Source organism: Phascolarctos cinereus, unplaced genomic scaffold, assembly GCF_003287225.1.
Source record: "Phascolarctos cinereus isolate Bilbo 61053 unplaced genomic scaffold, phaCin_HiC Scaffold_4;HRSCAF=312, whole genome shotgun sequence".
NCBI classification, from domain to species: domain Eukaryota; kingdom Metazoa; phylum Chordata; class Mammalia; order Diprotodontia; family Phascolarctidae; genus Phascolarctos; species Phascolarctos cinereus.
In genome coordinates, this window is record NW_027555847.1 from 683517097 (window position 1) to 683542205 (window position 25109).

The 25109-nt window shown below is 51.4% G+C and overlaps 3 protein-coding genes across 8 annotated transcripts; 2 read left to right on the forward strand and 1 right to left on the reverse strand.

Annotated features, from left to right (window-relative positions):
* Positions 1-67: 67 nt before the first annotated feature.
* Positions 68-5909, forward strand: PCP2 (Purkinje cell protein 2). Of its 3 annotated transcripts, none has more exons than XM_020979844.2 (5): positions 68-482; positions 1931-2036; positions 4387-4501; positions 4811-4959; positions 5721-5909. In XM_020979844.2, exons 2-5 carry the CDS (start codon positions 1947-1949, stop codon positions 5838-5840), a joined length of 474 nt encoding a protein of 157 aa, XP_020835503.1. In that variant the 5' UTR covers positions 68-482; positions 1931-1946; the 3' UTR covers positions 5841-5909. The 3 variants fall into 3 exon arrangements, with proteins under 3 accessions (XP_020835503.1, XP_078010363.1, XP_078010364.1); XM_078154237.1 differs by having other exon boundaries at positions 1935-2036; XM_078154238.1 differs by lacking the exons at positions 68-482; positions 1931-2036 and adding an exon at positions 3759-3943.
* A 1-nt stretch (position 5910) lies between these two features.
* PET100 (PET100 cytochrome c oxidase chaperone) lies at positions 5911-14450 on the reverse strand. 4 transcript variants are annotated; one of them, XM_020979847.1, is made up of 5 exons: positions 14345-14421; positions 9923-10112; positions 7354-7440; positions 6812-6841; positions 5911-6382 (listed from the first exon to the last, which is right to left on the reverse strand). In XM_020979847.1, exons 2-5 carry the CDS (start codon positions 10037-10039, stop codon positions 6305-6307), a joined length of 312 nt encoding a protein of 103 aa, XP_020835506.1. In that variant the 5' UTR covers positions 10040-10112; positions 14345-14421; the 3' UTR covers positions 5911-6304. The 4 variants fall into 4 exon arrangements, with proteins under 4 accessions (XP_020835506.1, XP_020835504.1, XP_020835505.1 ...); XM_020979845.1 differs by having other exon boundaries at positions 6812-6844; XM_020979846.2 differs by having other exon boundaries at positions 6812-6844; positions 9923-10107; positions 14345-14410.
* Positions 14451-14626: 176 nt separating this feature from the next.
* On the forward strand, positions 14627-24979 carry XAB2 (XPA binding protein 2). Its single transcript, XM_020979839.2, has 19 exons — positions 14627-14760; positions 16928-17076; positions 17219-17342; positions 17446-17643; positions 17843-17977; positions 18438-18602; positions 19742-19886; positions 20063-20214; positions 20420-20539; positions 20636-20767; positions 20889-21020; positions 21723-21836; positions 22675-22837; positions 22985-23175; positions 23968-24090; positions 24187-24358; positions 24452-24575; positions 24680-24792; positions 24883-24979. The coding sequence occupies exons 1-19, from the start codon at positions 14686-14688 to the stop codon at positions 24942-24944; spliced, it is 2589 nt and encodes an 862-aa protein (XP_020835498.1). The 5' UTR covers positions 14627-14685; the 3' UTR covers positions 24945-24979.
* The last annotated feature ends 130 nt before the right edge of the window (positions 24980-25109 follow it).

Here is a 25109-nt window from a genome sequence, read left to right on the forward strand (position 1 = left end):
GCCCCTTTCCACCTGGCCTGGCCTCTTCCCTCACCTGGCCACGCCCCAACCACCTGACCCAGCTCCCCAGCTCCCCACTGCGAGTCCATTTCTTCTCTGGGAGTCTGTTTCGGGAAGGTGGGAAAGTGAGAAGGAAGGTGGGAAGACGAGAAAGTGCTCCGTGGCGCCCGGAGCGCTCGTTCTCTTTAGAGCGAACACTCCTGATAATAGTTTTCCCATCGGTAATATGGGGATAACAATAGCACCTACCTCCCGGTGTTACGAGATATTTGAAACGCACTTTGCACACGTTAAAGCGCTATGTAAGCGTTAGCAATTGCAAGAAGGCACTCGAGTACTCGGAGGCTCACAAAGATACAGAGACAGTTACAAATTCACCTAATAATATTCATTTATATAGGGCATGAAAGTTTGCAACCGCTATTATCGCTACTGGCTCAGAAAAGATCAGTGACTTCCCCTTGGGTCACATAACACAGCTGGTGAGTATCAACCTGGGTTAGTTAAGTCTGTTCTTCCTTCCTCCCTCCCTCCCTTCTTTCCTCCGTCCTTTCGTTGCTGATTTCTGTAGTATAGAGAGATCTGCCACGTGGAAACCTTAAGAGTGATACTTAAAAGTTCGTTATTAATATAGTCAGAGAGTTGTAAAATGAGTGAAATAGTGAGATGAGAGGGTAAAGGATTTGCCCAGAATTACACAGCCAGTATTCGGCTGGAGCAGGACTAGGGTCTCTATCTTCCTGACTGCCACCAGCTCTCTCTGCACTCTACCAGTACAATTACCGTGCCCCAATGCCCCCACACAAACACACATGCAAACCCCATATTGCCGGTACTCAAACACCTCCGACCCTATTGGTTTAAAGACATTAAGTGACTTGCCCAAGATCATACAGCCTGTCCGTGTGACAGGTGGAAGGCAAACCTAGCTCTTCCTGGCTCCAGCTTTTTTGCTATAACCATTACACTGCCCTGCCTCCTTTAAAAAATTTTTTTCGATTAACAAACTCATTTCTTCTTCCACCACCACCCCTTTCCCTTTGGGAAAAAGAAAACAAAACAAAACCCTTGTAACAAACATGCAGTCAAGCAAAACCAATTCCTGTATTTGTCATATAAAAAAAAAGTCTCATTCTGCCCTCTGAGTTGATCTTTTCTCTGTTAGGAAGTAGATAGCATGCTTCATCAATTCTACTGCCTCTTGAGCCCAGACTGGTTCAAGGACAGACACAGTGGCACAGTTCTACATTCACTAGTGAATGCTTACCTAGGCAAAGGACACAGGGATACATGTATTATACACACAGATAAGCCCTTTGCCACTCTCTGGGGCTGTTTCCTCCTCCATAAAATGAGGGGATTGAACTAGATACTCAGTTCCCTCCTACTTTTGACCTTCCTCAATCCCTCCTAGCTTATGATATACATAGAAATACAGTCACATGTTCTAACTGACACGTAACAGTGGGGTCCCCAGAACCTCCTTTATCCTGAGGAGGGATCAGTATGATCAGAACTCCAGGCAACTACCGTCACCAGAATGGGGGTAGATAGAGGGATTTGTCACCTCTGTGTGTTATGTGTGTGTGTGTGTACTTGGGGGAAGGGGGTTCTATAACTATGTATCATGTTTCTCCATCCCCAGGAAACTGTGTCAAAAAATGATGCAGCCAATGTATACTCCTCTCCCCTAACATCTCTTCCAACACTCTAAGACAACATTCATGAACCTCTTCTGATATGGAGGGATCTGATCCAGGACCTCCCTCCCCAACCCACTCTAATTCTTGAATGGGGGAATTCAGGGAATGAGCTTTTGAAGACATCACTTTGAGGAACTGGAAAACCTTGGGGGACTGGCAGAGTTTGGGGAAGTGAGGGGTGGGGATCTTGGGAAGAATAGGACCTCCAGCTCCTGCTCCTCCCCTAGCTAGGTCTGGCCCCCGATGGAGAGTGTTGCTGTGGTAACCACCCCAAAGCCTGGACCCAAAGGCTATGCAGAGCTGGTAATAAGGCCCTTGTGGGTATATAAGGAGGTAAGGACCCCTCCAGGGAGGAGAATAATCCCATTCCCTGAGGAAACATAACCAAGGAGACTGACTGAGCCAACCAATACCAGTCTGACCAGACAGGTCCATCCACATCTTTGGACAGGTGGACAGAAGAGAGAGGAGACATTGTTTGGGGTGGTAAGAGTGGGGAGCCATGAAGCAAGGGAAGATGCCCTGACTCCCAAAGGTCCTCACACAACAAAAGGGCTCTTTGTGGGAAAGGCCTGATCCCTAGCTATCCAGAAAGAATGCATTCCCAGGTACCAGTTAGGAGGGCTGGGGCTAGGGAGGCCTCTGGTGAAGTGAGGATCACCATCTCTAGCACGTCTTCGCTACAGGGAGGCTATAAGTACCGCCCACGAGGCTGTGGGCTCCGGGGTCTCTGCCTTCTCCATGCTCTCTCCCGCTTGGCCTCTCCCTATGCGGCCCTGCCCCCCAGTTGTCTGGGAGACCCTACCTTGAACCTTCAGTATGCCTGCTCCCAGACCCTGCTGACCCAGATGAGAGCTGTTGGGGTAGGGGGAAGGGCATGGATCCTATGACTCTGGGGTGTGAGTGGCACAGGTGAGTTTCAGAGCAGGGCTACAGGTCAAGAATGTGGAAATCACGGATTGTGGGAGGGAGGGCCAGAATGCTGGGAGCGAGATGAAGTTGGGGGAGAAGGAGGAGGCCTGGGCACCCCACCCCCACCCAGCACCCAGTGTAGTTCCACGAAAACAATTATCTGGATGATCTTTATGGGGCTTAGTCTGGGTGGGAGCAGATGGAGAGGGGGGGACTCCCAGATGGAGTCTAGGATTTGGGGCTTGCTGGAGGATCGTGGGTGTTTCCCCCACCCTTTAAAAGTCCTACTCCAGATGCCAAAAGCAACAGTGGGAGCTGGAATCAGACATCTGCAGTGGGTCTAGGGGCAGAAGAACTCAGCAGAAGGGGGTACACAGTACAGAGCAAGGGGTCTAGTAAGGGATCACCTAGGGATCCAGTCTGATGGCTGAGCTGGAGGGAAAAGAGGAGAAAGAAGCAGATTCAAGTCCTCCCAGTGAGGTAAACAGGGGCCCCCATCCTGGTCAGGAGGGCATGGGGGATTCATAGCCTAGGAGGTGAAGACACCAGCACAGCTCCCCCACTTTCCCACCCCACCTGGTTGCTCCCTTGTGATCTCCAAGTCCTGCCAGGTCTCAGATCTCCCGATTGTACCAACACGACTCTAATTAGCAGGTATCTCATTAGCAAGGCCAGTGTCTCTGAAGGCTTAGAGCCAAAAAGGAGGCCAATGACCTAGTTTCCAGTTTGAGGGGGAGGGAGGAGGATGGAAAGAGATACCTGGGTGTAAGGCCCCAGTTAAGGTGAAAGGGCCACAAAGTCATGGGGGGCAGGGTGCAATCCAGGAGCTAGGGGAGAGGGTAGAGTTTGGCTCTCCCAAGGGAGTAATTTGTTCCCAAACACCTCCTTCAGCCTCTGATCTAGGCCACTGAAGTTGGAACTGACATGCCTCTCCCCAGAGCCAGCTGCAGCCACATGGCTATAGCCAGAACTATCCTGATTTGTGGGTCCCTAGGGGCAGAGGTAGGAGTGGGGACAGTACAAGATGGTAAGCCATTTATATCATTCACACTGGATTCTCATGCCAGAGAGCAGGCAGTGCAGCTTCAGAGCATGGTAAGATGGGCAGGATGGCAGAGGGTCACCCACAACCATCACTAGGGTAAAGGAGAAAAAAAGCATTTTCTTTCTCATTTATGGAGGTGGAGGCAAAAAGGTATCCCTGCCCTCCCTCACAGACCTGGGAGAGAACTAGAAACCTAGACTTGGAAAAGGAATGAAGAGCTAGATCCCAGAACCTGGAACAAAGAGAAAGGGGCTGGAGGCTGGGCCAAGACCTGGGGAGCATGGTGGGTGTGACAGAGGTGGCCTGAGATACTCCTTATTTGGGGTGGAGGGCAGCAGGGAAAGTAAGCAAAGGAGGCAGTGGGAGAAGTACTAGAGGCTCCTCTGGTCTAGTGGGAAGGGGGGCCCACAACAAGAGCTCTCAGCTCCATTTCCCCATTTGATCTCAGGTAATGTCAAAGATCAAGAGATTTGGCAGGGGAGGTGGAATAAATAAATACAGCCTGGAAGAATCAGGAAGACCTAGGGTCGAACCCCATCAGACACTGCTGTTATCTTGGATGTCACTTAACCTCTCTGAAATGAATTTTCATCTGAAAAATGAGGGGGTTGAACCCAATGGCTTCTAAGATCCCTTCTGGTACTAGACCTAGGATCCCTAGCAGAGAAGGCCCTCAGGATTGAAGGATGATAGTGCCAGGGCTAACCCTAGTCCTCGATGCCTCAGGCAGGGACCCCAGAGGAGGATGGATTCTTCAACCTGCTAAGCCATGTCCAGGGTGCTCGGATGGAGGAGCAGCGCTGCCCCCTGCAGACTGAACCAGGCCAGGGGCCTCCCAACAGTGAGTGTGTCCAGAAGGGTGAATGAACTTGGATGAGTGCAAATGTACATGTGTTCATGCCTACGAGTGTGTATCTGTGTACCTGTGTGCCCAGGGAGCCCTCTTCTAATCGGATTAAGGTTCGTGTGTGTCTCCCCACAGCCCCAGGTTTGCCTCCTTCAGGAATGGGGTGCTCCAGTCACCTCCGTAGGCTCTTGGTCTCCTTCCCCAGCCCGACCCCAGACCCCCTCCACAGCTGAAGCTGTCGCAACTGGTCCCCACAGCTTGCAGAGCGCTCAGGCCTGAACCCCTTTCATCCTCTTCCCCCAGAGAGCAGCCGCAGCCCCAGCCCTAACCCCATTGCTCCTCCGGAGATGGACAACCTGATGGACATGGTGGCCGACACCCAGGCACGCCGCATGGACGACCAACGTGTCAGCATCAACTACCTGCCTGGCTTCCAGTCTGTGGCGCCTAAGGTATGGGGCTACCCTGGCAGTGAGACTGGGAGGGGAAAGCAGGTTCTTGTACTGGCAGGGAGAAAACTGAGAAGCAAACTGCCTGGGTTCTAAACATACTCAGCAGTTCAGCCCCGAACTCTGGGAAGAAAGAATGGGAAAGGGTTTTGTTTTGGTTTGGAGAGGGAGTGTTCCACTTCTCCTCCACCTCTTGCTAATCTCTGGTCTCCCTGCTCTTAATTAACCCAGGGCATCCCAGTCCCACACAAGGGGAGGGTGAGACTCTCTGGAAACAGAAACCAGACATCCTGGACCTTGTATCCCAGAGACCCCAAGAACCAAAACATTTCCCAAGATCCCATTCATTAGCTTCTACTTCAGTCCCCACAGCCTTTATCCCTCCCTCCCATGAAGCCACAGAGCCTGGTGGCTTCTCTTGGGTACAGAAGACTCAGAGGGTAAGGAAGAGGCTTCACTGCCTTCTTAATCATGTAGAGAGAATAGGAAAATCCTGTTTCTAGGGAAGGAGGTTCCTGCCTGTTTCTGCCTTTACTGAGGCTAGACCAGGAGGGAAGTGGGCCTGGGAGGCAGGATGGCAGAGCAGAAAGAGCTCAGTCATGACCTGAATATGTAACCTTGGGAAAGTCCTCATCTCTGTGTAGGCCTCAGTTTCCCAATGTGTAAAATGAAGGGACTAGGCTCTCTATGGCCCCTGCCAGATCTGCCACCTTTCTGCTTCCCGGAAGAGTACCTTAAACTGGTCCTTCTCCCTGTCCCTACAGGATGGTGTGGAGCAAGGAACTGGGAATCGCAGCCACCATCCCCTATTGGTTCCTCAAGACCCCTCTGCCCTCAGCTTCCGAAGGAACAGCAGCCCCCACCCCCAAACCACTGGCCCCTGAGGGCTAGGCCCCGCTTCCATGCTCTTATCAGTCCCACATCACCAAATAAAAGGCTTTCACATAAACTGAGTAGGGGTCAGACTGAGTTGTTATTGTCATTGGCTTAAAGAATCAGGATAGAAAAATACAAGGTTTTCTCTCTGCTCTCTTTGGACTCAGACACTGATCCCTGAATGGTTCCTAGGTAGAGCCCTGAAAGCCAGGGACCAAAGTGGGGGAAGGGCACAGGGTTGATGTGTGTTTGGGCAATGCATCTGACCAGCCGGTCCAGGGCAGGGGAGATCTCGAGGCCATAAACGTCTGCAGGGCCATGGGGGAGCCAGGGACTGAGCAGGGGATGGTGGCCTCCAGAGTGCCTCAGCAGAAGGTGGGGACGGCAGGAGCCCCAATCCTGTAGCCCTGCTGTGCAGCAGCCAGGTTTTGGGGGAGAGACGGGGTGCACTGATTTCCAGATACAGCCCAGGTCACTGCTGGGAAGTCCGGCGGAGTCTCTCTTCACGCTGCTTCCGCATTCGCTCCTTGAAGTCTTCCAGCTCCCGCCGCTAACACAGGTTGAGGTAGAATGTCACAAGAGAATTCAGATTTATGGCCCTGGCCCACAATCCCTGGAACCCAGTCCCACTCCAATCTGGAATATTTTTTTTTGGGGGGGGGAAGAATGAGGCAGACATGAGAGAAGAGTGGAACACCCAGCCTATCCCTCCAACCTCTGGCTTCACCCCTGAGCTAGGCGCTCCTTCCTAGGCCATGGCCTCCTGCACCCAGAACCTGGTTCTCACCTGTGCCTTCCTGAGGGTACTCCAGCTTTTCCTGAGCCCACAGTAGGAATTTGAGCCCAGGAGTTCTTACTTCAAACTAGGCTTTCACCTAGCCTGAGTGAGGGCAGAGACACACCCTAGAAATATTTCCCACTGCCATTCCAACCCAACCATTCTTCCCCCCACATATGATGGGGAAGATCAAGGCTTCACCTGGTCTTCTCGCTCCGGAGGGAAGATTTCCTGCTGCAGAAAGAGAAGAAGTTGCTGGAGAAGAGGGACAGGACCAGGAACAGACATGGTATCCCCCACCCCTACCCCAGCAGGGCCAGGAGAGAAAGGAAGAAGTGTCTCCTTCTAGGCAAAGGAGCCCTCTCAAGACCCCCAACCCTCCCAGGGGGAGCTCTGGGTTATACAGGACATCTTGCCTCCAGTCCTTACTGCTACTTAGATGAACATGGTGCCAAGTGTGATTGGCACTGAACATCAGAGCTAGAAGGGACCTCAGAGACCATGGAGTCCATCCCTCTCATTGCAGAAAATAGTGAGAGTGTGAAGGCCACACGGTAAGTCCAGACTCCTAGTCCAAGGGTACCTCAATGCCCCACTAGGTACACCTGCCATGCAGGGAGGCAGAGCAAGCCTGGCTTCTGAAACCACAGAATGCAGAGAGCGGGGCATGTTCTTCCCCCAGTGGGTCCCCACTCTGTTGCCAGGAGCACATCAGACCCCTCCTTCCTGAGCCCCTGGTCTACCTTGCGCCGGATGACATATTCCTCAAAATATTCAGCCTGGTTGGACACCCAGAACATGGCCACCGGGAAGGTGAGGTACAACGTCATCTAGAAAAGGACAGAGAATGGAGGGCATGTCTCCCCACTGCTTCAAAGTCACCTACAGAAGTCTTTCATTCCAACAAGAATGAAAATTTTAAATAATAATAATTATTATAATCACCCATAGAGGGAGATCAAGTAGCCCTGGACTTGCCTCCATGGAACACCAACTAGGAGACAGACAACTAGCTTAGACATCATTTCTCAAGATTAATGAACAACTACATATAAAACAATTCTCATTTTGTAGAATTTCAGATTGAAACACGAATTTTCCTATTTTGGAAAGTAAAATTTTAAGTTATCATTTTTCACTATAGAAATCAGCTTGCTACATTATTTTCCATGTATAACTGAAATTTATCTTTAGCTTTGTTTTGTTTTTAGGCAATTGGGGTTAAGTGACTTGCCCAGGGTCACACAGCTAGTCAGTGTCAATGTTTGGTCTGAGGCCGCATTTGAACTCAGGTCCCCCTAACTTCAGGGCCTGTGCTCTATCCACTGTGCCACCTAGCTGCCCCTATCTTTAGCCTTTTAAAACCTTGTTTGACTATGTCTGTGAAATTTCTTGTTCTCACTGATTTTTTAAAATATATCTTAAGCCACAAATATATTTTGAGAAATAAAAAGTATACTTTGGAATACACCTAAGCTGAGTTCCTCCAAGTCTTTACTATCTCTCCCTACACACTTTCATGAATCTGCCAGGGCTCTCTCCCTCTAGAATTATCAGTGTATAAGCTGTATTCACACACACACACACACACACACACACACACACACACACACACACACACACACACACACACACAGAGTAGACTTTGTGAGGGCAGGGACATTGTTTTCGTCTTTCTTTCCCCAGGGCCTCGCTCACAGCCTAGCACAACAGGCACCTCATATTTCGTGAAGTGAACCCCGGTGCAACCCAGCGTTGACTCCCATCACGCTCTTGTACAGCCCTCTCCACAGTCACCAGTGAACTTTGGATCTACCAAGTCCAATGGACTCTTTTCAGTCCCTTTCCTCTTTGACTTCTCTAGGTAGTGTTTTTGACCTTTACACCAAGAGTCTTAACCATTTTGTACCATGATCCCTTCTGGAAGTCTGGTGAAACCTATCAAGCCCTTCTCAGAACAATGTATTTAAATCATTGAAGGAAATTAAACCAGTCGGGGGAAATAGTAAAAATGGAAATGTCGAGTTTTTTCCCATCCAAATTTTCCAACCCCCTGAAATCTACCAAGGACCCCAGGTTACAGAGCCATGGCTGCTCCAGAGATCACAGGGTCCCAGCTTTAGAGCTGGAAGACTTCAAAAGCCATCTAGCCCAATCTCCTTTATTTTACAGATGGGGAAACTGAGGCCCAGTGGGGCTGGGACAACTCTATACCGTCTAGGTTCTCCTGCCTCTTTAACAACTTTTTGCCCTCTCTTTACTTTACAAAACCTCTTAATGTGGCTACCCCCAAGGATCTGTCCTGGGCTTTCTTCTTTTCTCCTTTGACAATCTCTTTCACCTCCAAGATTTCAACTACTTCCCCTACGCAGATGACCTCAAAACCTGCAACTCTAGCTCTGACCTTCCCTCTGAGCTCCAGATACGCCTCGCCAGCTGCCTTAAAGACATTCCCACCTGCTTCTCTAGCCGGCACCCCAAACTCACTGTGTCCAAAATTTAGCTTACTATCTTCCCTCCCACCCATTTTCTTGGATGTCACTATTTCTCTGGGGCACTAGATTGGGTATTTACTGAGTTTCAAGTCCATAATCTGGGGGCTGTTTCTGACCCTTCCTTTCACTTACCTCGCATATACAATCAGATCCCAAGCTCTGTTGATACCATCTCTGTCACACACTTGGAATCTTCCTCCTCCCTTTTCTGGTCTCACTGACGCTGCCCCAGCCCAGGCCCACTTGGACAACTACAATAACCAAGCAGCTCTTAGCACTCTCATTCTCCCCAGAAAGACCTTTCTGCCGCTGCCAGAACAATCTTCCTTAATGATAACAAGAGCTCATATGTCTACAGCATTTTAAAGTCTGCCAAGAGCACGCAGGTGGTGCAGTGGATAGAGGACAGGTCTGGAGTCAGGAAGACCCGAGTTCAAATCTGCCCTCAGACACTTACTAGCTGTGTGACCCTGGGAAAGTCACTTCACTCTGTTTGCCTCAGTTTCCTCATCTGTCAAATATGCTGGGGAAGGAAATGGCAAACCACTCCAATATCTTTGCCAAGAAAACCCCAAATGGGGTCACAAAGGGTCAGACATGACTGAAACAACTGAACAACAACAAAGTAAGGTCTATCAAGCCCTCGTTCACAATAACCCTGTGAGGTAGGTGATGCAAATTAACTGAATTCGACACTGGAAGAAACTAAGGTCATGTGACTTTCTACCAGCTGGGTCATCACAGGCAAGTCATGAAGCCTGTCAGCACCTCAATTTCCTCATCTGTAAAAGAGGCACGATAATAATCCACCACTCACCTCACGAGGCAGGTGTCCCAACGACACTCTGCAAACACTAAGGTGAAATCTGTCAATTATTATTGCCCCAGGATAGAAGGATGGTAAGTGACAGGGCGAGGATCTGAGCCCGGGCATTCTTCACTGTGAGTGGAGGGCCTTTTCCACTATAGCACACTTATTCAATCAACAAGTCTGTGCCAGTACTGTGCTAAGTACAGGGAATAAAAAAAAAAAGTGAAAATCACCCCTACATTCTAACATCATTTAAGGAGAAAACATGTGCATAAAGAGATATATACCAGAGACACACACATAGAGGGTAGATACAAAGTAACCGTAATCTAATATAAATTTCTTTGGGGTTACATTTAACCCAGTTCCTGTTGATTGCAACATGAGGCAGCTAGCTGATGTAGGGAATACAGTGCCAGGCCTGCAGCCAGGAAGACCTGAGTTCAAATCTAGCCTCAAACACTTCCTAGCTGTGTGACCCTGGGCAAATCATGTTATCTCTTTCAGCCTCCATTTCCTCAACTGTAAAATGGGGATAATAACTGCACCTACCTGTGAGGATTGTTGTGAGGATACAATGAGATAATAATTGAAAAGTCCTTAGCACAGTGCCTTGCACACAGTAGGCCCTATATTACTGTGAGCTATGATTATTAATATTGTTTCTTTCTCCCTGCTCACACTTCCACCACCCTAGCAAGTCCTTCAATGACCTTCTATTGAACTATTGCAATGGCCTCCTAATTGGCCACCTTGTCTCCAATCTCCTCCCCTACCATCCATCCTCCCCAGCTACCAGCTTCATATTCCTAAAGCATTGGACATTGACCCATAGAGGGTAATGATTTGCCCAAAGCCATACAGCTAGTAACTGAGGCTAGATTTGAACCCAGGTCTGCCTATCTCCGAATCTCGATCTTTATCCACTATACCATATTGTTTCAGAATCAACAGGGATCCACTGAAACTGCCCAAGCTGAAGAATCGTGGTCACTCCCTACTGCTTCTGGGATAAAATACTAACTCTTCTGTTTGGCATTTAAAGCCCTCTCCCATCTGGCTCTAATCTCTCCCTTCAAATGTCCATATTATAATATTTTACATTATTCCCCCTCACCCACTTTATCCTCGGGCCATACTGGCCTACTTGATGCTCCACAGGAAGGAAATTCTGCCTCCTCCTTCCATACGGTCCACAGCTGGCAGGCTCTGCCTTGTCTCCTCTGCACCTTGGCACCTCTATCTTCCTGCAGGGCTTGGCTTAAGCACCGCCACCTCCAGGAAAATTTTCATGCTGCCCATTATCACTTTGTATATATTTTGTATTTCCTTATCTACCCCTCTCCCCCAACTGTAAGATCCCTGAAGGCGGGCACTGGATCATTCATGTCTTTGTATCTCAGCACCTAGCAACATGGGCATGTACTCAGGAGGTACTCAGTAAATGCCAGTAGAATTGAATTGAATTTCTGACTCCCTTCTTTCCCTGCCTCTAAGCTATCCTTCACCACACTTTTGGAATAATCTGCATCATAGATCTGCTCATGTCACTTGACTCAAAGATCTTCAGTGGCTCCTTACAGACTCCCAAGTGAGGTTCAAACTACTTTGCCTGACAAGCTTGACCCTCTCCAATCTTGGGTCATTCTGCCTTTCCAAACTTATCTCATTCATTCCCTTCCAGACAAACTGGACTATTCAAAATCAAGAATCTCAGAGTTGGCAAGGACCTCAGAACAAATCCAGCTCAGCTCATACTTTAATAGGATTCTCCTCTATAACATCCCCCAACAAGTTCAACAAGACACTTTTCATCAAGGAAGAAAATAAAACCTGTAAATTGGAAACTACTAAGCTTGACTTCAATTCTTGCAGAAATTCTAAAATACAACAGGGAAGGGACAGGCAGACACCATCCAGAAAAGGAAGCAGGGATTAAAAAGAGCCAGTTTAGTTTCACCAAGGACACGTCATGCCAGACTAACTTTATTTTCTTTTCTGAAAGGGTTATTAATAGCTTAAATTGTAGGTATAGTTTACTTGGCTCTTACCAAAGTATCTGATAAAGTATCTTATTCTATTCTTGTGGAAAACATGGGAAGCCACGGACTACACTACCATTTCTTGTTGTTCAGCAATGTCCAACTCCTCGTGACACCATTTGGAGTTTTCTTGGCAAAGATACTGGAGTGATTTGCCATTTCATTCTCCAGCTCATCTGACAGGCAAAGAAACTGAGGCAACCCGGGTGAAGTGACTTGTTCAGGGTCATACAACTAGTACGTGTCTGAGGCCAGATTTGAATTCAGGAAGAGGCATCTTCCTGACCCTGGGCCCAGCACTCTATCCATTGTGCCATCTGGCTACTATATCATATAGTTAGATAGATTTAAAACTAGGTTAAAGACCAGACTCAAAGAGTAGTCATTAGGGGTTCAATGTCAATAAACAGAAGGTCTCCAGTGAAATGGCCTGAGTGGTCCAAGGATCTATGTTCTGTTCTGGACTATTTAGCAGTTTTTGTTTGTTTTTTGCTGTTTTTTTTTAGTGAGGCAATTGGGGTTAAGTGACTTGCCCAGAGTCACACAGCTAGGAAGTATCATATGTCTGAGGCCGAATTTGAACTCGGGTATTCCTGACCCCAGGGCCGGTGCTCTATCAACTGCGCCACCTAGCTGCCCTCTATTTAGCAGTTTTAACCAAATGCTTGGATACAGGAATTGATAGCATGGCTCATCAAGTCTGTAGATAACACAGAACTGGGAACTAGATAATAGTTAACATACTGTATGACAGAGTCAGGATCCAAAAAGATCTTGACATGCAAGAATGTGGAGCTAGGCCTAATAAGATGAAAATCCATACAGACAAATGTAAAGTCTTAAAAAAAAAATTCAACTTCACAAGCACAGGATGAGGGAGTTATGGTTCGATGGAAGTTTGAGAAAAAACAATTCGGATGTTTTTAGTGAACTCAGTATAAGTCAGCGGTGGGATGTGACCATCAAAAAAACTAATGCCATCCTGGGAAGATGCCAAGAGAGTTAAGAGATATAAGGTGAGAGACAGCGTGGAACAGTGGACAGAAAGTTAGCTTTGGAGATGGATTTAAGTTCAGCCTTTAACACATACTGGCTGAGTGGTTCTGGGCAAATCCCTTAATCTGTCCATGCAAGGCCACTCTCTGTGATCAGAGAAGGTGCTGACCAGCATTGATAGAAGCCCCTCCTGAGGGCTCCCTATACTTATGAAATCACAGTCTAGTACATTCTCTATCCTAGTTTCCAAAATAAGGAGGTGATAGTACCACTTCTCCTAGAGCGGTCTTTTGGTTTTTTGTTTTGGGCTAGGCAATGGGGTTAAGTGACTTGCCCAGAGTCACACAGCTAGTAAGTGTTACATGTCTGAGGCCAGATTTGAACCCAGGTCCTCCTGAATCCAGGGCCAGTGCTCTATCCACTGTGTCACCTAGCTGCCCCACCTAGTACAGTCTTTAGAGCGGACTTAGGGCACCAATCCTACCTCAGACACTTACTATGACCCTGAACAAATCGATGAACTTCTCTAAGTCTCAGTTTCCTCAACTGTAAAAAGAGGGTAATAACAGCATCTGCATCCCAGGATTGTTGCCAGGATTAAATGAGATACTATTTGTAAAGCACTTACAGCACATATCAGGAGCTTTAATATATGCTTACTCCCTTCCTAGCAAGGATAAAATGAGATACTTGTAACATACTTTGCAAAATCTTAAAGCACTATATAAATACATCCTCATCATCACCATGGATCAGATCTCATTTGGAGTCATCTGTTCAGTTTTAGGAATCATAGTTTAAGATCGCAGAGTGACAAGAGGAAGGTGACCCCAAGGTGATGGTTTCTGAGTTCCTATCACTTGAAGATTAGTTGAAGGAACTGGAGGTGCATGTTTAACGCAGAGAAGAGAAGGCTGGAGGAGACTGGGGAGGGGAGAGGAGAGGGCTACTGGGTTCAAATGTTTGTGGGTTTTTTCTTTTTTTTGATGAGGCAATCAGGGTTAAGTGACTTGCTCAAGGTCACACAGCTAATAAGTGTCATGTGTCTGAGGCTGGATTTCAACCCACGTCCTCCTGACTCCAAGGCTAGAGCTCTATCCACTGAGCCACCTAGTGGGTTCAAATGTTTGAAGGGCTGTCACATGGAAGGCCCCAGAGCCAAATTAAAGAGCCTCGGAAGGATTCAGAAGAAGCATCTTTTGGCTCCACATTAGGTAACGCTGCCTAACCAGGCGGTAGGGAGGGGGCAGTCATGGAATAGGGATAAGGGCGTGGGGGACGGGGTGTCAATATGTTCAGCTTCTAGATTCCATCCCCAAAGGCCCCTACCTGCCCCAGACACAGGCCCCGAGAAGCACTGTCCCACACGCCCCAGTCCCCCAGCACTGACCCGAAAAACCTCCAGCTTCACCCCCATCCTGTTAGGTCCGACGGCTGCTTCCGCCAGTCTCTGAAGCCACATCCGCCCAAAGTAGACTCCGCAGCAAGATGTAAAGCCATTGGCTAGAGCCCGAGCTTGGATGCTGGAGCCTATTGGCCGGAGCGGCTCAAAGCGGAAGCGAGCCTCGGAGAGGGTGTCACGCCTCTTCCCCTAGGCCAGAATAAGCGGAAGTTGTTCGGAGGGAGGGTACGGAAGTGAGCTACATCTGGCCAATGAGGAACGGCGCCAGGACGGATAGAGGCGGGATCACAGTGTAAGGGCTGGTCAGTGCAACCCGGGCAGACGCGGGGATGCCTGAGATCGGGGATGCAGCTCCAGCCGAGGCAAAGCTGAAGGCTCGGCCTGAGAGGGCCGACCTCTTCTTCGTGAGTACGAGCGGGAGGAGCGCACAGACGTGGTGGACTTCACGGGGCGGCGGGCGGGGTCCAAAACCTAGGATGGGGAGACGCCAGCCCTACGGAGGCAAGGAGTGCGCAGGCGCAGGCAAGAGCCTCCGCGAACCTGGGAGTGGGCGAAGTGGAGGCTGCGGCCCTGGGAATCAGCCTGGATGCTCGTCTCCTTGTGCTATTCATGAGAGATGAAGTGGGGAGCAAAGGGAATGGTTCAGACTCAGGGTGAGCCCTAGGGAGTCACTGCAGGTTCTTGAGCAGAGCAGAGGAAAGGATCAGGACCTCAAAGAGCTCCCCATCTCCAGGATACTCTATTTCTTACGCAGATGGCTGAGATTTGCTCAGAAATCTTCAGTCTGTGGCCTCCCCGGTAAAGTTCAGACTCCCTTGCTTGGCATTCCAAGCTTGCCACAGTCTAGCCCCTTTCCAAACGTGTTATTCCCCTCTTGTAGCATAGGGCTGTCAAGCTGGACCATGATCTGTGCTTCGGTATGACCGTGTTCTTGCCTGTGTGCTCCTCCTGCTCCCATTGCCTGGGGTACTCTATGTCCCCTTCACCCGATGAATTTCTGGCTTCCCTTTAAAGGCCCATCCATCCGTCCTCTCCTCCAGGAAGCTTTCCTGAATCTCCTGTCCCTGAGCTAATAACACCCTTTCAGATTTCACGTGGCCTTGAACCCCTTCTGCTGCACTTACTCAGTAATATTATCTATTGCAGTTTTCTCGGTTGATGCCTTTCTCTTAAACTGTAAACTGAACAAGGGTTAGGACAGAGTCATATCACGGGAACTATGTGAAAAACTTGTAAAGAAAGATTCAGATTTTTTCCCCCTGCCTGGACCCAGGAGGTAGAATGAAGAACAGTGGATGGAAATTTAAAAGAAGTCGGTTTGATGTTAGGAAAAACATACACTTAGAGCTGTCCCAGGGGCTTCGAAGTTCCCCATCACTGGACATCTTCAAGCTAAGGCAGCGTGATCATTTTTGGGGATAGAGTTCTGAGGATGGAGTCATGAAGATCTGAGTTCAAATCTAGCCTCAGGAACTTCCTAGTTGTGTGACTGTGGGCAAGTCACTTAACTGCTATTTGCCTCCGTTTCCTCATCTGTAAAATGGGAGTGATAATGGCACCAACTTCCCAATTGCTGTGAGGATCAAAAGAGGTAATAAAGTGCTTAGCACAATGCCTGGCACATAGTAAGTGCTGTATGAATGTTAGCTGTTATTGTGAGTATGAGTACTGGAGGCCCTTTGCGGTCCCTCAGTTCTAAGATTCTGTGCCTCCTTAAGCTTTGGTTCGCTGCCCTATGAAGTGCTCGGCTGTAGCGGGTATTTAATAAACATGGGGTGAATTGAACTGGATCAGAGCTGGTTCTGGGGTGCAAGCCCTTGCCCGTCTGGTGGAACGGTGGGCGGTGGACAAATGGGAGCCAAGGAGAAGGCTGTTGCTATGACTTGTGAAAGTGGCGAGAAAAGAGAGGACATTGGGGGCGTTTCTCAGGGAAACGGAGCCAGATGCAGAGACTAGGTAATACGGGCACATGAGATGCTGCCGGATGTCGAGCCCGGCAGGGACTATACAAGAGCATCTCTCCAGTCACAGACACAAACAGATCGTGTCAGAGTTGGAGGGGACTTCAGCGGCTTCCTAATCCAACCTGTACCCGAACAAGAGCCCCTTCTCCATCGAGCTTTGTAGCATGATCAAAGGCTTCAAATAAAGGGGAACCCACCACCTCCAGGGGTAGCTCATCCTGCTTTGAGATAGGCCCGGTTACTAGAAAGTTTTTCCTGCCATCGAACCTAAATATGTTACCTTTGCCAGTGACCTACTTGCTCAGAGAGGAAACAGGAATTTAGTGAGTAAATCAACGGGGGGCTTGGAAATAGGAAGACTCTGATCCCCTGAGGCCCAGAGACATGAAGTGGTTTGCCTAGGGTCACATAGGAAGTGTAGAAGGTGGAATTTTACCCCAGCCCTCCTGAATCTTCCCACTGTGGCACAGTTGTCTCAGCGAGAGGAGAGCAGCTTTGCGGGGGTGGGATTCGGAGCAGGGTGGGGACAATTTTGAGGATTCAGTGATGGGATTGGGAAGGAGGGAGCCCGGCTTGCTTGCAACATTCTGGCCCCTTGTCTCCCTAGGAGGAGGAAGATTTACAGTATGAGGAGGAAATCCTTCGCAACCCTTTCTCTGTCAAGTGTTGGTTTCGGTACATCGAGTTCAAGCAGAGTTCATCGCAGGCTGTGCTCAATCTGCTCTATGAGCGAGCCCTCAAGGAGTTGCCTGGGAGGTAAGGGGCCCTTCTGCTTCCCAGTCTCCCCTCCATCTCCTTCCCCTATGGGGCACCTCAGCATGGGAAAGTGGAGCTTGGGCAGGGAAAAGGGAAAGGCTGTGATGGTGTTCACAAGCACGTTCCCTCTCCTGTCACCCAGTTACAAGCTGTGGTACCACTACCTGAAAGCCCGTCGGGCCCAGGTGAAGCGTCGCTGTGTGACTGACCCTGCCTATGAGGATGTCAACAACTGCCATGAGCGGGCCTTGGTCTTCATGCACAAGGTGAGCCCTTGGTGATCGGGGACCAGGGGGCAGAAGGAATCTGAGGTGTCCGGGGCTGGGGAGGCGGGAGCACGAGGGGACCTCTGCCTTCTCTCTGCTCTAGATGCCGCGTCTGTGGTTGGATTACTGCCAGTTCTTGATGGAGCAGGGCCGCATTACTCGGACCCGGCGCACCTTCGACCGTGCCCTGAGAGCTCTGCCCATCACTCAGCACTCACGCATCTGGCCCCTCTATCTTCGCTTTGTACGTTCCCACCCTCTGCCTGAGACTGCAGTGCGTGTATACCGCCGCTTCCTCAAGGTGAGCCATGAGCCATGTGGGTGGGTCCAGGGGCGTGGGCAGCTGATCATGCAACTATAAGATTTCCTGCCCCTTGCCCCCCGACCCCCAAAACCAAGCTCCATGGGATGAGATGGGCACTGGAGAGGGGATGGGCAAGGACCTCTTGAGGCTGGGGGTGGGGGAGCACTGACCACTTTCTTTGTTGGGGGTTCCCCAGCTGAGCCCCGAGAGTGCAGAGGAATACATCGAGTACCTGCGCTCCATCGACCGGCTGGATGAAGCAGCTCAGCGCCTGGCAACCGTGGTCAATGATGAAAGATTTGTCTCCAAGGAAGGAAAGTCCAACTACCAGGTCAGGCTTCAGCCCTTCCTGGCCCCCAGCCCCCGACCCTCTTCAGAGCTCCCAGGAGGCCCCAGCAACCCAAACTTGCCCTCCCCACACAAATGCTGACACAGCCACACAGTCACACTTGATCTGGGATTGCCGAGATCCAGAGCTGGTCATCTGGTTCAACCCCTCACTTTGCAGATGAGGAAACTGAGGCCCAGAGAAGAGAAGAGGCTGTCTACAATCACCTAGGTAATAAGTAGCAGAGCCAGGCTTGGAATCCAGGTCCTTCTGTGATTCCGGTTCTGGTGATCTTTTCATTACAACCTGCCGCCTGCTTGGTGCTGCACGGTCACGTACGCTGACATCACCTCAGTCACAGACACAGACTCTCACACGCACATACAGACCCCTCCCAAGTCCCAGGCCCAGGCCAAGAGCCGAGGGAGCCATGGAGCTGAGCCCCTCCCCTCTTTTTCTCCAGCTGTGGCATGAACTGTGTGACCTGATCTCCCAAAATCCTGACAAAGTGCAGTCCTTAAACGTGGGCGCCATCATCCGAGGGGGCCTCACCCGCTTCACTGACCAGCTCGGCAAGCTGTGGTGCTCACTGGCCGACTACTATATCCGAAGTGGACATTTTGAGAAGGTACCAGGACTGGGCCTGGGCTAGGACCCATAATGGGACATACACAGGCCTTCCCAGACCAAGAGTTCATGGTTTCTGCCAAAATCATCTTCCTAAAGCAGAATTCTGACCGTGCCACTTCTACTCAGGCACCTTCAATAATAATAATATAATAATAATAATAATAGCTAATATTACTTAAGCACTTACTATGTGCCAGGCACTATGTTAATTAAGCACTTAATATTATCTCATTGATCCTTACATCAACCCTGGGAGGTGGGTGCTATTATTATCCCCATTTTATAGATGATGAAACTGCGGCAGACAGGTTAAATGACTTGCCCAGGATTACTCAGCTAGGAAGTATCTGAGGTCACATTTGAACTCGGGTCTTGCTGGCTCCAGGCCCAGCATTCTGTGCCCTACAGCGCCCCCTGCTGTCTCCAAAATAAACTATGAGCTCTGGCTTGGCAGTTAAAGCCTTCCTAGTCACTCATCCAGGCCTGCTTATTTCCCATGGCTCCCCATCCTCCTCTCTTTGTTCAGCCAGACTGGCCAATGGGCCATTGCCCATCCTTGACATCCTATTCCCCGTTTCTCACCTCACCCAGAGCTCTCTGCCCCGTGCTGGAGGTATCCGCTTCCTGCCTTCTCCCTCTCAGGAGGGCTCATGAACCACCTTTCAGGGGAAGGCCTTCCTGGCTCCTTTGGTTGTATTCTCTTCCTCCTGTACCTCCAGTGGTGACGTAGGCTCTTGGCTCTTTCCGTGTTGGATCTCTCTCCTCCAGGGAAGTGTTAGCTCTTTGAGAGCAGGAACCAGTTTTCATTTTGCCTTTAAATCTTTTGTGCTTTGTACACAGTAGGCACTCAATAGATGCTGGTTGAATAGCATTTTGTGAATTATCAAACATTTATTTAATTTTCGAGCTTTATGTAGTATTTCTTCATAAAAGCTCTAGGGGGTATATAGGGTAAATATCATCCCTCTTGTACAGACATGGAAGGTGATTTGCTCAGGGTCACAAAATGTGTCAGTGCTAGAACCAGGGCTCTTCACTGGCCGTTCCCTGTCCTGGCGCTGCCCCAAGATGGACACGGGACATCAAGGGAGAGGCCAGGTGTGGGAGCTGTGCTCCTGATGGCTCTCTGTGTCTCAGGCCCGAGACGTGTATGAGGAGGCGATCCAGACGGTGATGACTGTACGAGACTTCACACAGGTCTTTGATAGCTATGCCCAGTTTGAGGAGAGCATGATTGCGGCCAAGATGGAGACAACTTCAGAGCTAGGGCGGGAGGAAGAAGGTGAGAGAGGGAGGGGTGGGGCAGAGATGGAATTGCCGGGGCTGAGCCGTGTGGGCTGTGGGGATGGGGGCGGGGTGCATCTTGGAGGGGGCAGGCCATGCAGTCTGGAGTGGGGGCACCTCAGAGGGGCTTTTCATTTTCCTGCTGGTCCATAACTGTTGCTGCCTCCACCTCAGATGACGTGGACCTGGAGCTGCGTCTGGCCCGCTTTGAGCAGCTTATCAGCCGCCGGCCCCTCCTCCTCAACAGCGTCCTGCTACGCCAGAACCCCCATCACGTCCACGAGTGGCACAAGCGCGTGGCCTTGCATCAGGGCCGGCCTAGAGAGGTGGGGAGCAAACCCTTCTGCCTGCCCACCCCCCACTCCCCAAGTCTTCCAACCCAGAGCGTCTCCCTTTGCTCTCCCTCTGCCTGTCCCCTCCCCCCCACACATACCCCTGCCCTGGCCCCTGGAGTGTCCTTCCAAACCCAGAGGCTCCCCTGCCAGTGCCTCCCCAGGCGTGCAGCCAAGGCCTCCTTTCTGCCTCTTCCAGGTCATCAACACGTACACGGAGGCTGTGCAGACCGTGGATCCCTTCAAGGCCACAGGCAAACCCCACACGTTGTGGGTCGCCTTTGCCAAGTTCTACGAGGATAACGGGCAGCTGGACGATGTGTGTGGGGGGAAGAGGAGGGGCAGGGCTGGGGAGGCTGTGGGGGAGGCCTGGCTCCCAGCCGAAGCCTCTGGGTGACTCTTCTTGGCTGCCTAGGCCCGCACCATCCTGGAGAAGGCGACCAAAGTGAACTTCAAGCAGGTCGAGGATTTGGCCAGCGTGTGGTGTGAGTACGGTGAGATGGAGCTGAGGCACGACAACTATGACCAGGCTCTGCGGCTGCTGCGGGTGTGTGGGTGCTCATGTGAGGGCCCCGGGACAGGGCAGGCGGGATCCCTCGCGTCGTGGGGGCAGCCAGAGTGGCGCTGGGGGCTGCTTATGACACCAAGCGTGTCCTCGTCCCCCGCAGAAGGCAACTGCCCTGCCTGCCCGCCGGGCCGAGTACTTTGATGGATCTGAGCCTGTGCAGAATCGGGTATACAAGTCTTTGAAGGTGTGGTCTATGCTGGCTGACCTTGAGGAAAGTCTGGGCACCTTCCAGGTGAGTACTCCCCTGCCCCCAACCTTCTCCTTGGCCAGGCCGCAGGGAGCCTCAGAAAAGCCCCTGACACAGGCTCGGAATTCAGTGCATCTCTCTTCAGCAAACAGGAATGGCCATCCTCCCCTTGGCCCAGCTCCCTCAGTTTGTAACAGCTTTTAGACATCCCACCGCACCTTGTTTACACCCTTTGGGTGAACTTGTTCCCCAAAGGGCAGACCTAGGAATAGAGAGTAAGGTGCAGAGCTACAGGTTTGGGGGCCGGGTAAGAACAGCTGTCCCAAAACAGCAATTCTCCTTCACTGGTGGAACCTGGAAGAGCACATGTCAGGGATGTCAGGGTCATGGGATGAGAGGTTATAGAGACCGCAGAGTAAACACTTCCAGCCCCAGCATTCTGAAAGCCATGTACTGTTCTGGTCATTTTGTGTTAGCGCCTTAGCCCCACCCTGCCTAGACTGTACTCTGCAAGGGCACGGATGGTGCCATCTGCAGCCTGGTCTCTCTCCCAGTTCAAACACAGCCCTTGGGGAGATGAGGCACACACACAGCCTATTGTGTCCCTAAATAGGAAGAGCAGAGGTGCAGAGGAGGGGTCCAGACAGTGAGTTGAGGCTGAGTTAGGAGAGATGGTGCTGCCGCCACCCCCCCCCCAATCCCATGCACCCCGGTGATCTTTAACCACGGTCACGTTCCTGTCTGCAGTCCACCAAGGCCGTGTACGAGCGGATCTTGGACCTACGCATCGCCACCCCCCAGATTGTCATCAATTATGCCATGTTCCTGGAGGAGCACAGCTACTTTGAGGAGAGCTTCAAGGTGGGCCCCTTGGAAGGTTCATGGGCTGGGGCGGGGGGGGGGGGTGGATAGCTTCCATTTCTATACCAGTTTGCAAAGGGCTTTCCTTCCATGAAAGAGGCCGGGATGGGGGGGGGGGGTAACCTCCTGGTCATGCCACAGTCACTTCAGTTCAAGAAGCAATGTGTTCAGTGCTTCCAATGGGCCAGGCACAGCGCTAGGCTGTAGAGACACACCGATGAAGGAAGTGGAGGGCAGAATTTGGGATGTGTCACCAGCCTGGAGAATTCCTCAGGGGATGTGATAGCAATCTACATGTGAGGCCTGTCACGTGGAGAACAGATTAGATGTGTTCTCTTTGGTCCCAGAGGCAGAATGGGGAGCGGTGGGGGAGGTACAGAGAGGCAGATGAAGGCCTGACAGAAGGACAAATTCCTTAGCAATTAGAGCTGTGCAGGAGGGGCTTCCTTAGTGGTCTTCCTGCCCAGAGGTCTTCAAGGAGAGGCAAGGTATCGTTGAGTCAGGTGTATCAGAGGGGATGTCTTTGTTCAGGTACAACTTAGGCTATATGGACTTGAAGGTTTCTGAGATTGCGTGAGAGAGGTAGGAGAAGGACTGTAGTGCCCCTTTACAGGTGAGAATGCTGATGTATAGTGAGCACAGAATTTGGATGCAGGCCCTCAACTAACCCTTAGTGCTTTGGTGACCCAGGCAGGCGTCTCCCTGCACCTCTCTTTGCTCGCTCAGGCAAGCAAAGAAAACTGGAATAGTCCTGGGCAAAGGCATTCAGTCCACAGGCTTCTGTCGTGTGTGCCGGCATGTTCTGGAGGCAAGCTCCACATCTCCCCTTCCCTTCTAGGCCTACGAGCGGGGCATCTCACTGTTTAAGTGGCCCAATGTGTCAGACATCTGGAGCACATACCTGACCAAGTTTATTGCTCGTTATGGAGGCCGCAAGCTGGAGCGGGCCCGGGACCTGTTCGAGCAGGCACTGGATGGCTGTCCCCCCAAATATGCCAAAAGTGAGAGAGGCCCTCAGGACTGGGGGAGGGCTTCCACATGAAGGGAATCCAGGACGCAGATGGGGGGCGGTGTAGGTTTGTGGGAATAGAAAGATTCTGGGTGGGGTCAGCGGGAGTGTTTTCTGAGCAGTCCTCCCCCACCCCCAGCTCTCTACCTGTTATATGCCCGGCTGGAGGAAGAGTGGGGGCTGGCCCGCCATGCCATGGCTGTGTATGAGCGTGCCACCCGTGCCGTGGAGCCCTCCCAGCAACATGAAATGTTCAACATCTACATCAAACGCGCCGCCGAGATCTATGGCGTCACCCACACCCGCAGCATCTACCAGAAAGCCATTGAGGTGCCAGATCGGGCAAGGGCTGGAGGGTGGAGTTGGGGGTCAGGCAGGGGGGGATAGGGCACAGATTCAGGAGAGAGCAAAGTCAGGGAGCGGGGGAGCCATGGAAGGAAGACTGAGGCCACACCTCGTCCATCGTCCTTGGTTTCCTTTCCTGGGGCCTCTCTATCAGGTCCCCTCCATCCCCTCTCTGCTTGCTCGGTTTCCCCATCTACAGAATGAGAGGCTTGCACCACATCATTTTGAAGCTGTCATCCAGGTCCGAATCCTAGGATTCCATGATGCTGCTCTTTCCTCGGCTCACACTGCAGAGACTGATCAGTCCTGTGAGCCCACCCTTTCCTTTCTGCCCAGCCCAGTAGCCAAACATTGACCAGTGTCCTGTTGCTCAGGCCCCACCCAGTGTAGCCACAGGTTTTAGGGGATGTGCACACCTCCAAGAGGTGGAGGTGGAATGGTGAGGTTGTTAAAAGCACTAAAACTCAGGGTGAGAGACTTCCCTTTTACTTCCCAATGGCATGCTAACTGGGCCTTGTCCAGTCTGTGCTCAGCCCAGCCCCCCGTGGGGAGCTGGCTCAGGCTGTACAAGGCATAGCTGGCATCCTTGGCAGGAAGAAACAGCTCTGGCTGCCATTTGGGGAGGAGGTCGAAGGCGGGGGGGGCTCGTTGTGGGAGGACATGAGAGTGACCGAAGGCTGTAGTCTGCCTTGCAAGGGGAGCTGTGGGGCACAGGGTCGGGTTGGAACAAGTATCTCAGTAGCCCCTTCAGACTCCACTCTCTTCTCTGGGTTTCAGGTGCTGTCGGATGAGCATGCACGAGAAATGTGTCTTCGTTTTGCTGACATGGAATGTAAACTGGGGGAGATTGACCGGGCCCGAGCTATCTATAGCTTCTGCTCCCAGATCTGCGATCCTCGGGTATGTGGCCCAAGGTTCATCTGACATTGGGGACAGCACAAGCATCCTGGGGTATAAAGAGGTCTCCCTGACCATCTCCCCTTTGCCGACCCCCAGACGACAGGAACGTTCTGGCAGACGTGGAAGGACTTTGAGATCCGCCACGGGAATGAAGACACCATCCGTGAGATGCTTCGGATCCGGCGCAGCGTGCAGGCCACGTACAACACACAAGTCAACTTCATGGCCTCCCAGATGCTGAAGGTGTACAGCAATGCCACCGGCACCGGTGAGTCCAGCCCGCAGATTCCACGGCTGCTGTTCACCATCCACGCCAGTCCCCTCCCCAGGGCCTGACTCCCTTCTCTCCCCTTGGCCCTAGTGTCTGACCTTGCCCCTGGACAGAGCGGGATGGATGACATGAAACTGCTGGAGCATCGCGCAGAACAGCTGGCGGCAGAGGCAGAACGGGACCAGCCCTCGAAGGGCAAGATCCTCTTTGTCAGGTGGGCACTGGGGCACCTGGAGTCTGGGAAGGTGGGCGGGGTCGGGCCAGGGCGGAATGTCAGGGTGGGGTGAGGAACTGACAGCCAGCTTCCCGTTTCCCCAGGAGCGACGCCTCCCGCACCGAGCTGGCCGAACTGGCCCAGCGGGCCAACCCTGAGGAGATTGAGATTGGGGAGGAGGAGGACGAGGAGGAAGAAGAGGGGCTACAGCCCAATGGTGAGCGGCGGAGGGGAGGGGGCCGGCCAGCACACGGGGCCCAGTCACCGGGAACGACCGAGTCTCACCTTCCCCCCCTTCCTTCCCCAGAGGTGCCGCTGGAGCAGCAGAGCGTGCCAGCCACCGTCTTTGGGAGCCTGAGAGACGACTGATCCCGATCACCCACAATAAATTCTTCACGTTTGTATTTCTGTCAGCCGCCCTGCTGTATGCAAACACGTGTGAACACACCCAGTTCTTGCTTTCTGGGGAGGGGTCCTTGTGACACAGCCACCTGCCTGGCTGGGCATGCCTGGAGTTACCACCCTGCTGGTGGC

Bases quoted from the DNA above. Each gene is read 5' to 3' on its own strand.
- PET100 (XM_020979845.1), bottom strand. From the start codon at position 10,039: ATGCCCGGGCTCAGATCCTCGCCCTGTCACTTACCATCCTTCTATCCT. The intron at 7,441-9,922 runs GTGAGTGGTGGA...GTCCTTTTCTAG, and splicing joins TGGGACACCTGCCTCGTGAG to ATGACGTTGTACCTCACCTT. The intron at 6,383-6,811 runs GTGAAGCCTTGA...AACCTGTGTTAG, and splicing joins CTCCGGAGCGAGAAGACCAG to CGGCGGGAGCTGGAAGACTT.
- XAB2 (XM_020979839.2), top strand. From the start codon at position 14,686: ATGCCTGAGATCGGGGATGCAGCTCCAGCCGAGGCAAAGCTGAAGGCT. The intron at 17,343-17,445 runs GTGAGCCCTTGG...TCTCTGCTCTAG, and splicing joins CCTTGGTCTTCATGCACAAG to ATGCCGCGTCTGTGGTTGGA. The intron at 21,837-22,674 runs GTGGGCCCCTTG...CTTCCCTTCTAG, and splicing joins ACTTTGAGGAGAGCTTCAAG to GCCTACGAGCGGGGCATCTC.
- PCP2 (XM_020979844.2), top strand. From the start codon at position 1,947: ATGGAGAGTGTTGCTGTGGTAACCACCCCAAAGCCTGGACCCAAAGGC. The intron at 2,037-4,386 runs GTAAGGACCCCT...TCGATGCCTCAG, and splicing joins CCTTGTGGGTATATAAGGAG to GCAGGGACCCCAGAGGAGGA. The intron at 4,960-5,720 runs GTATGGGGCTAC...CTGTCCCTACAG, and splicing joins TCCAGTCTGTGGCGCCTAAG to GATGGTGTGGAGCAAGGAAC.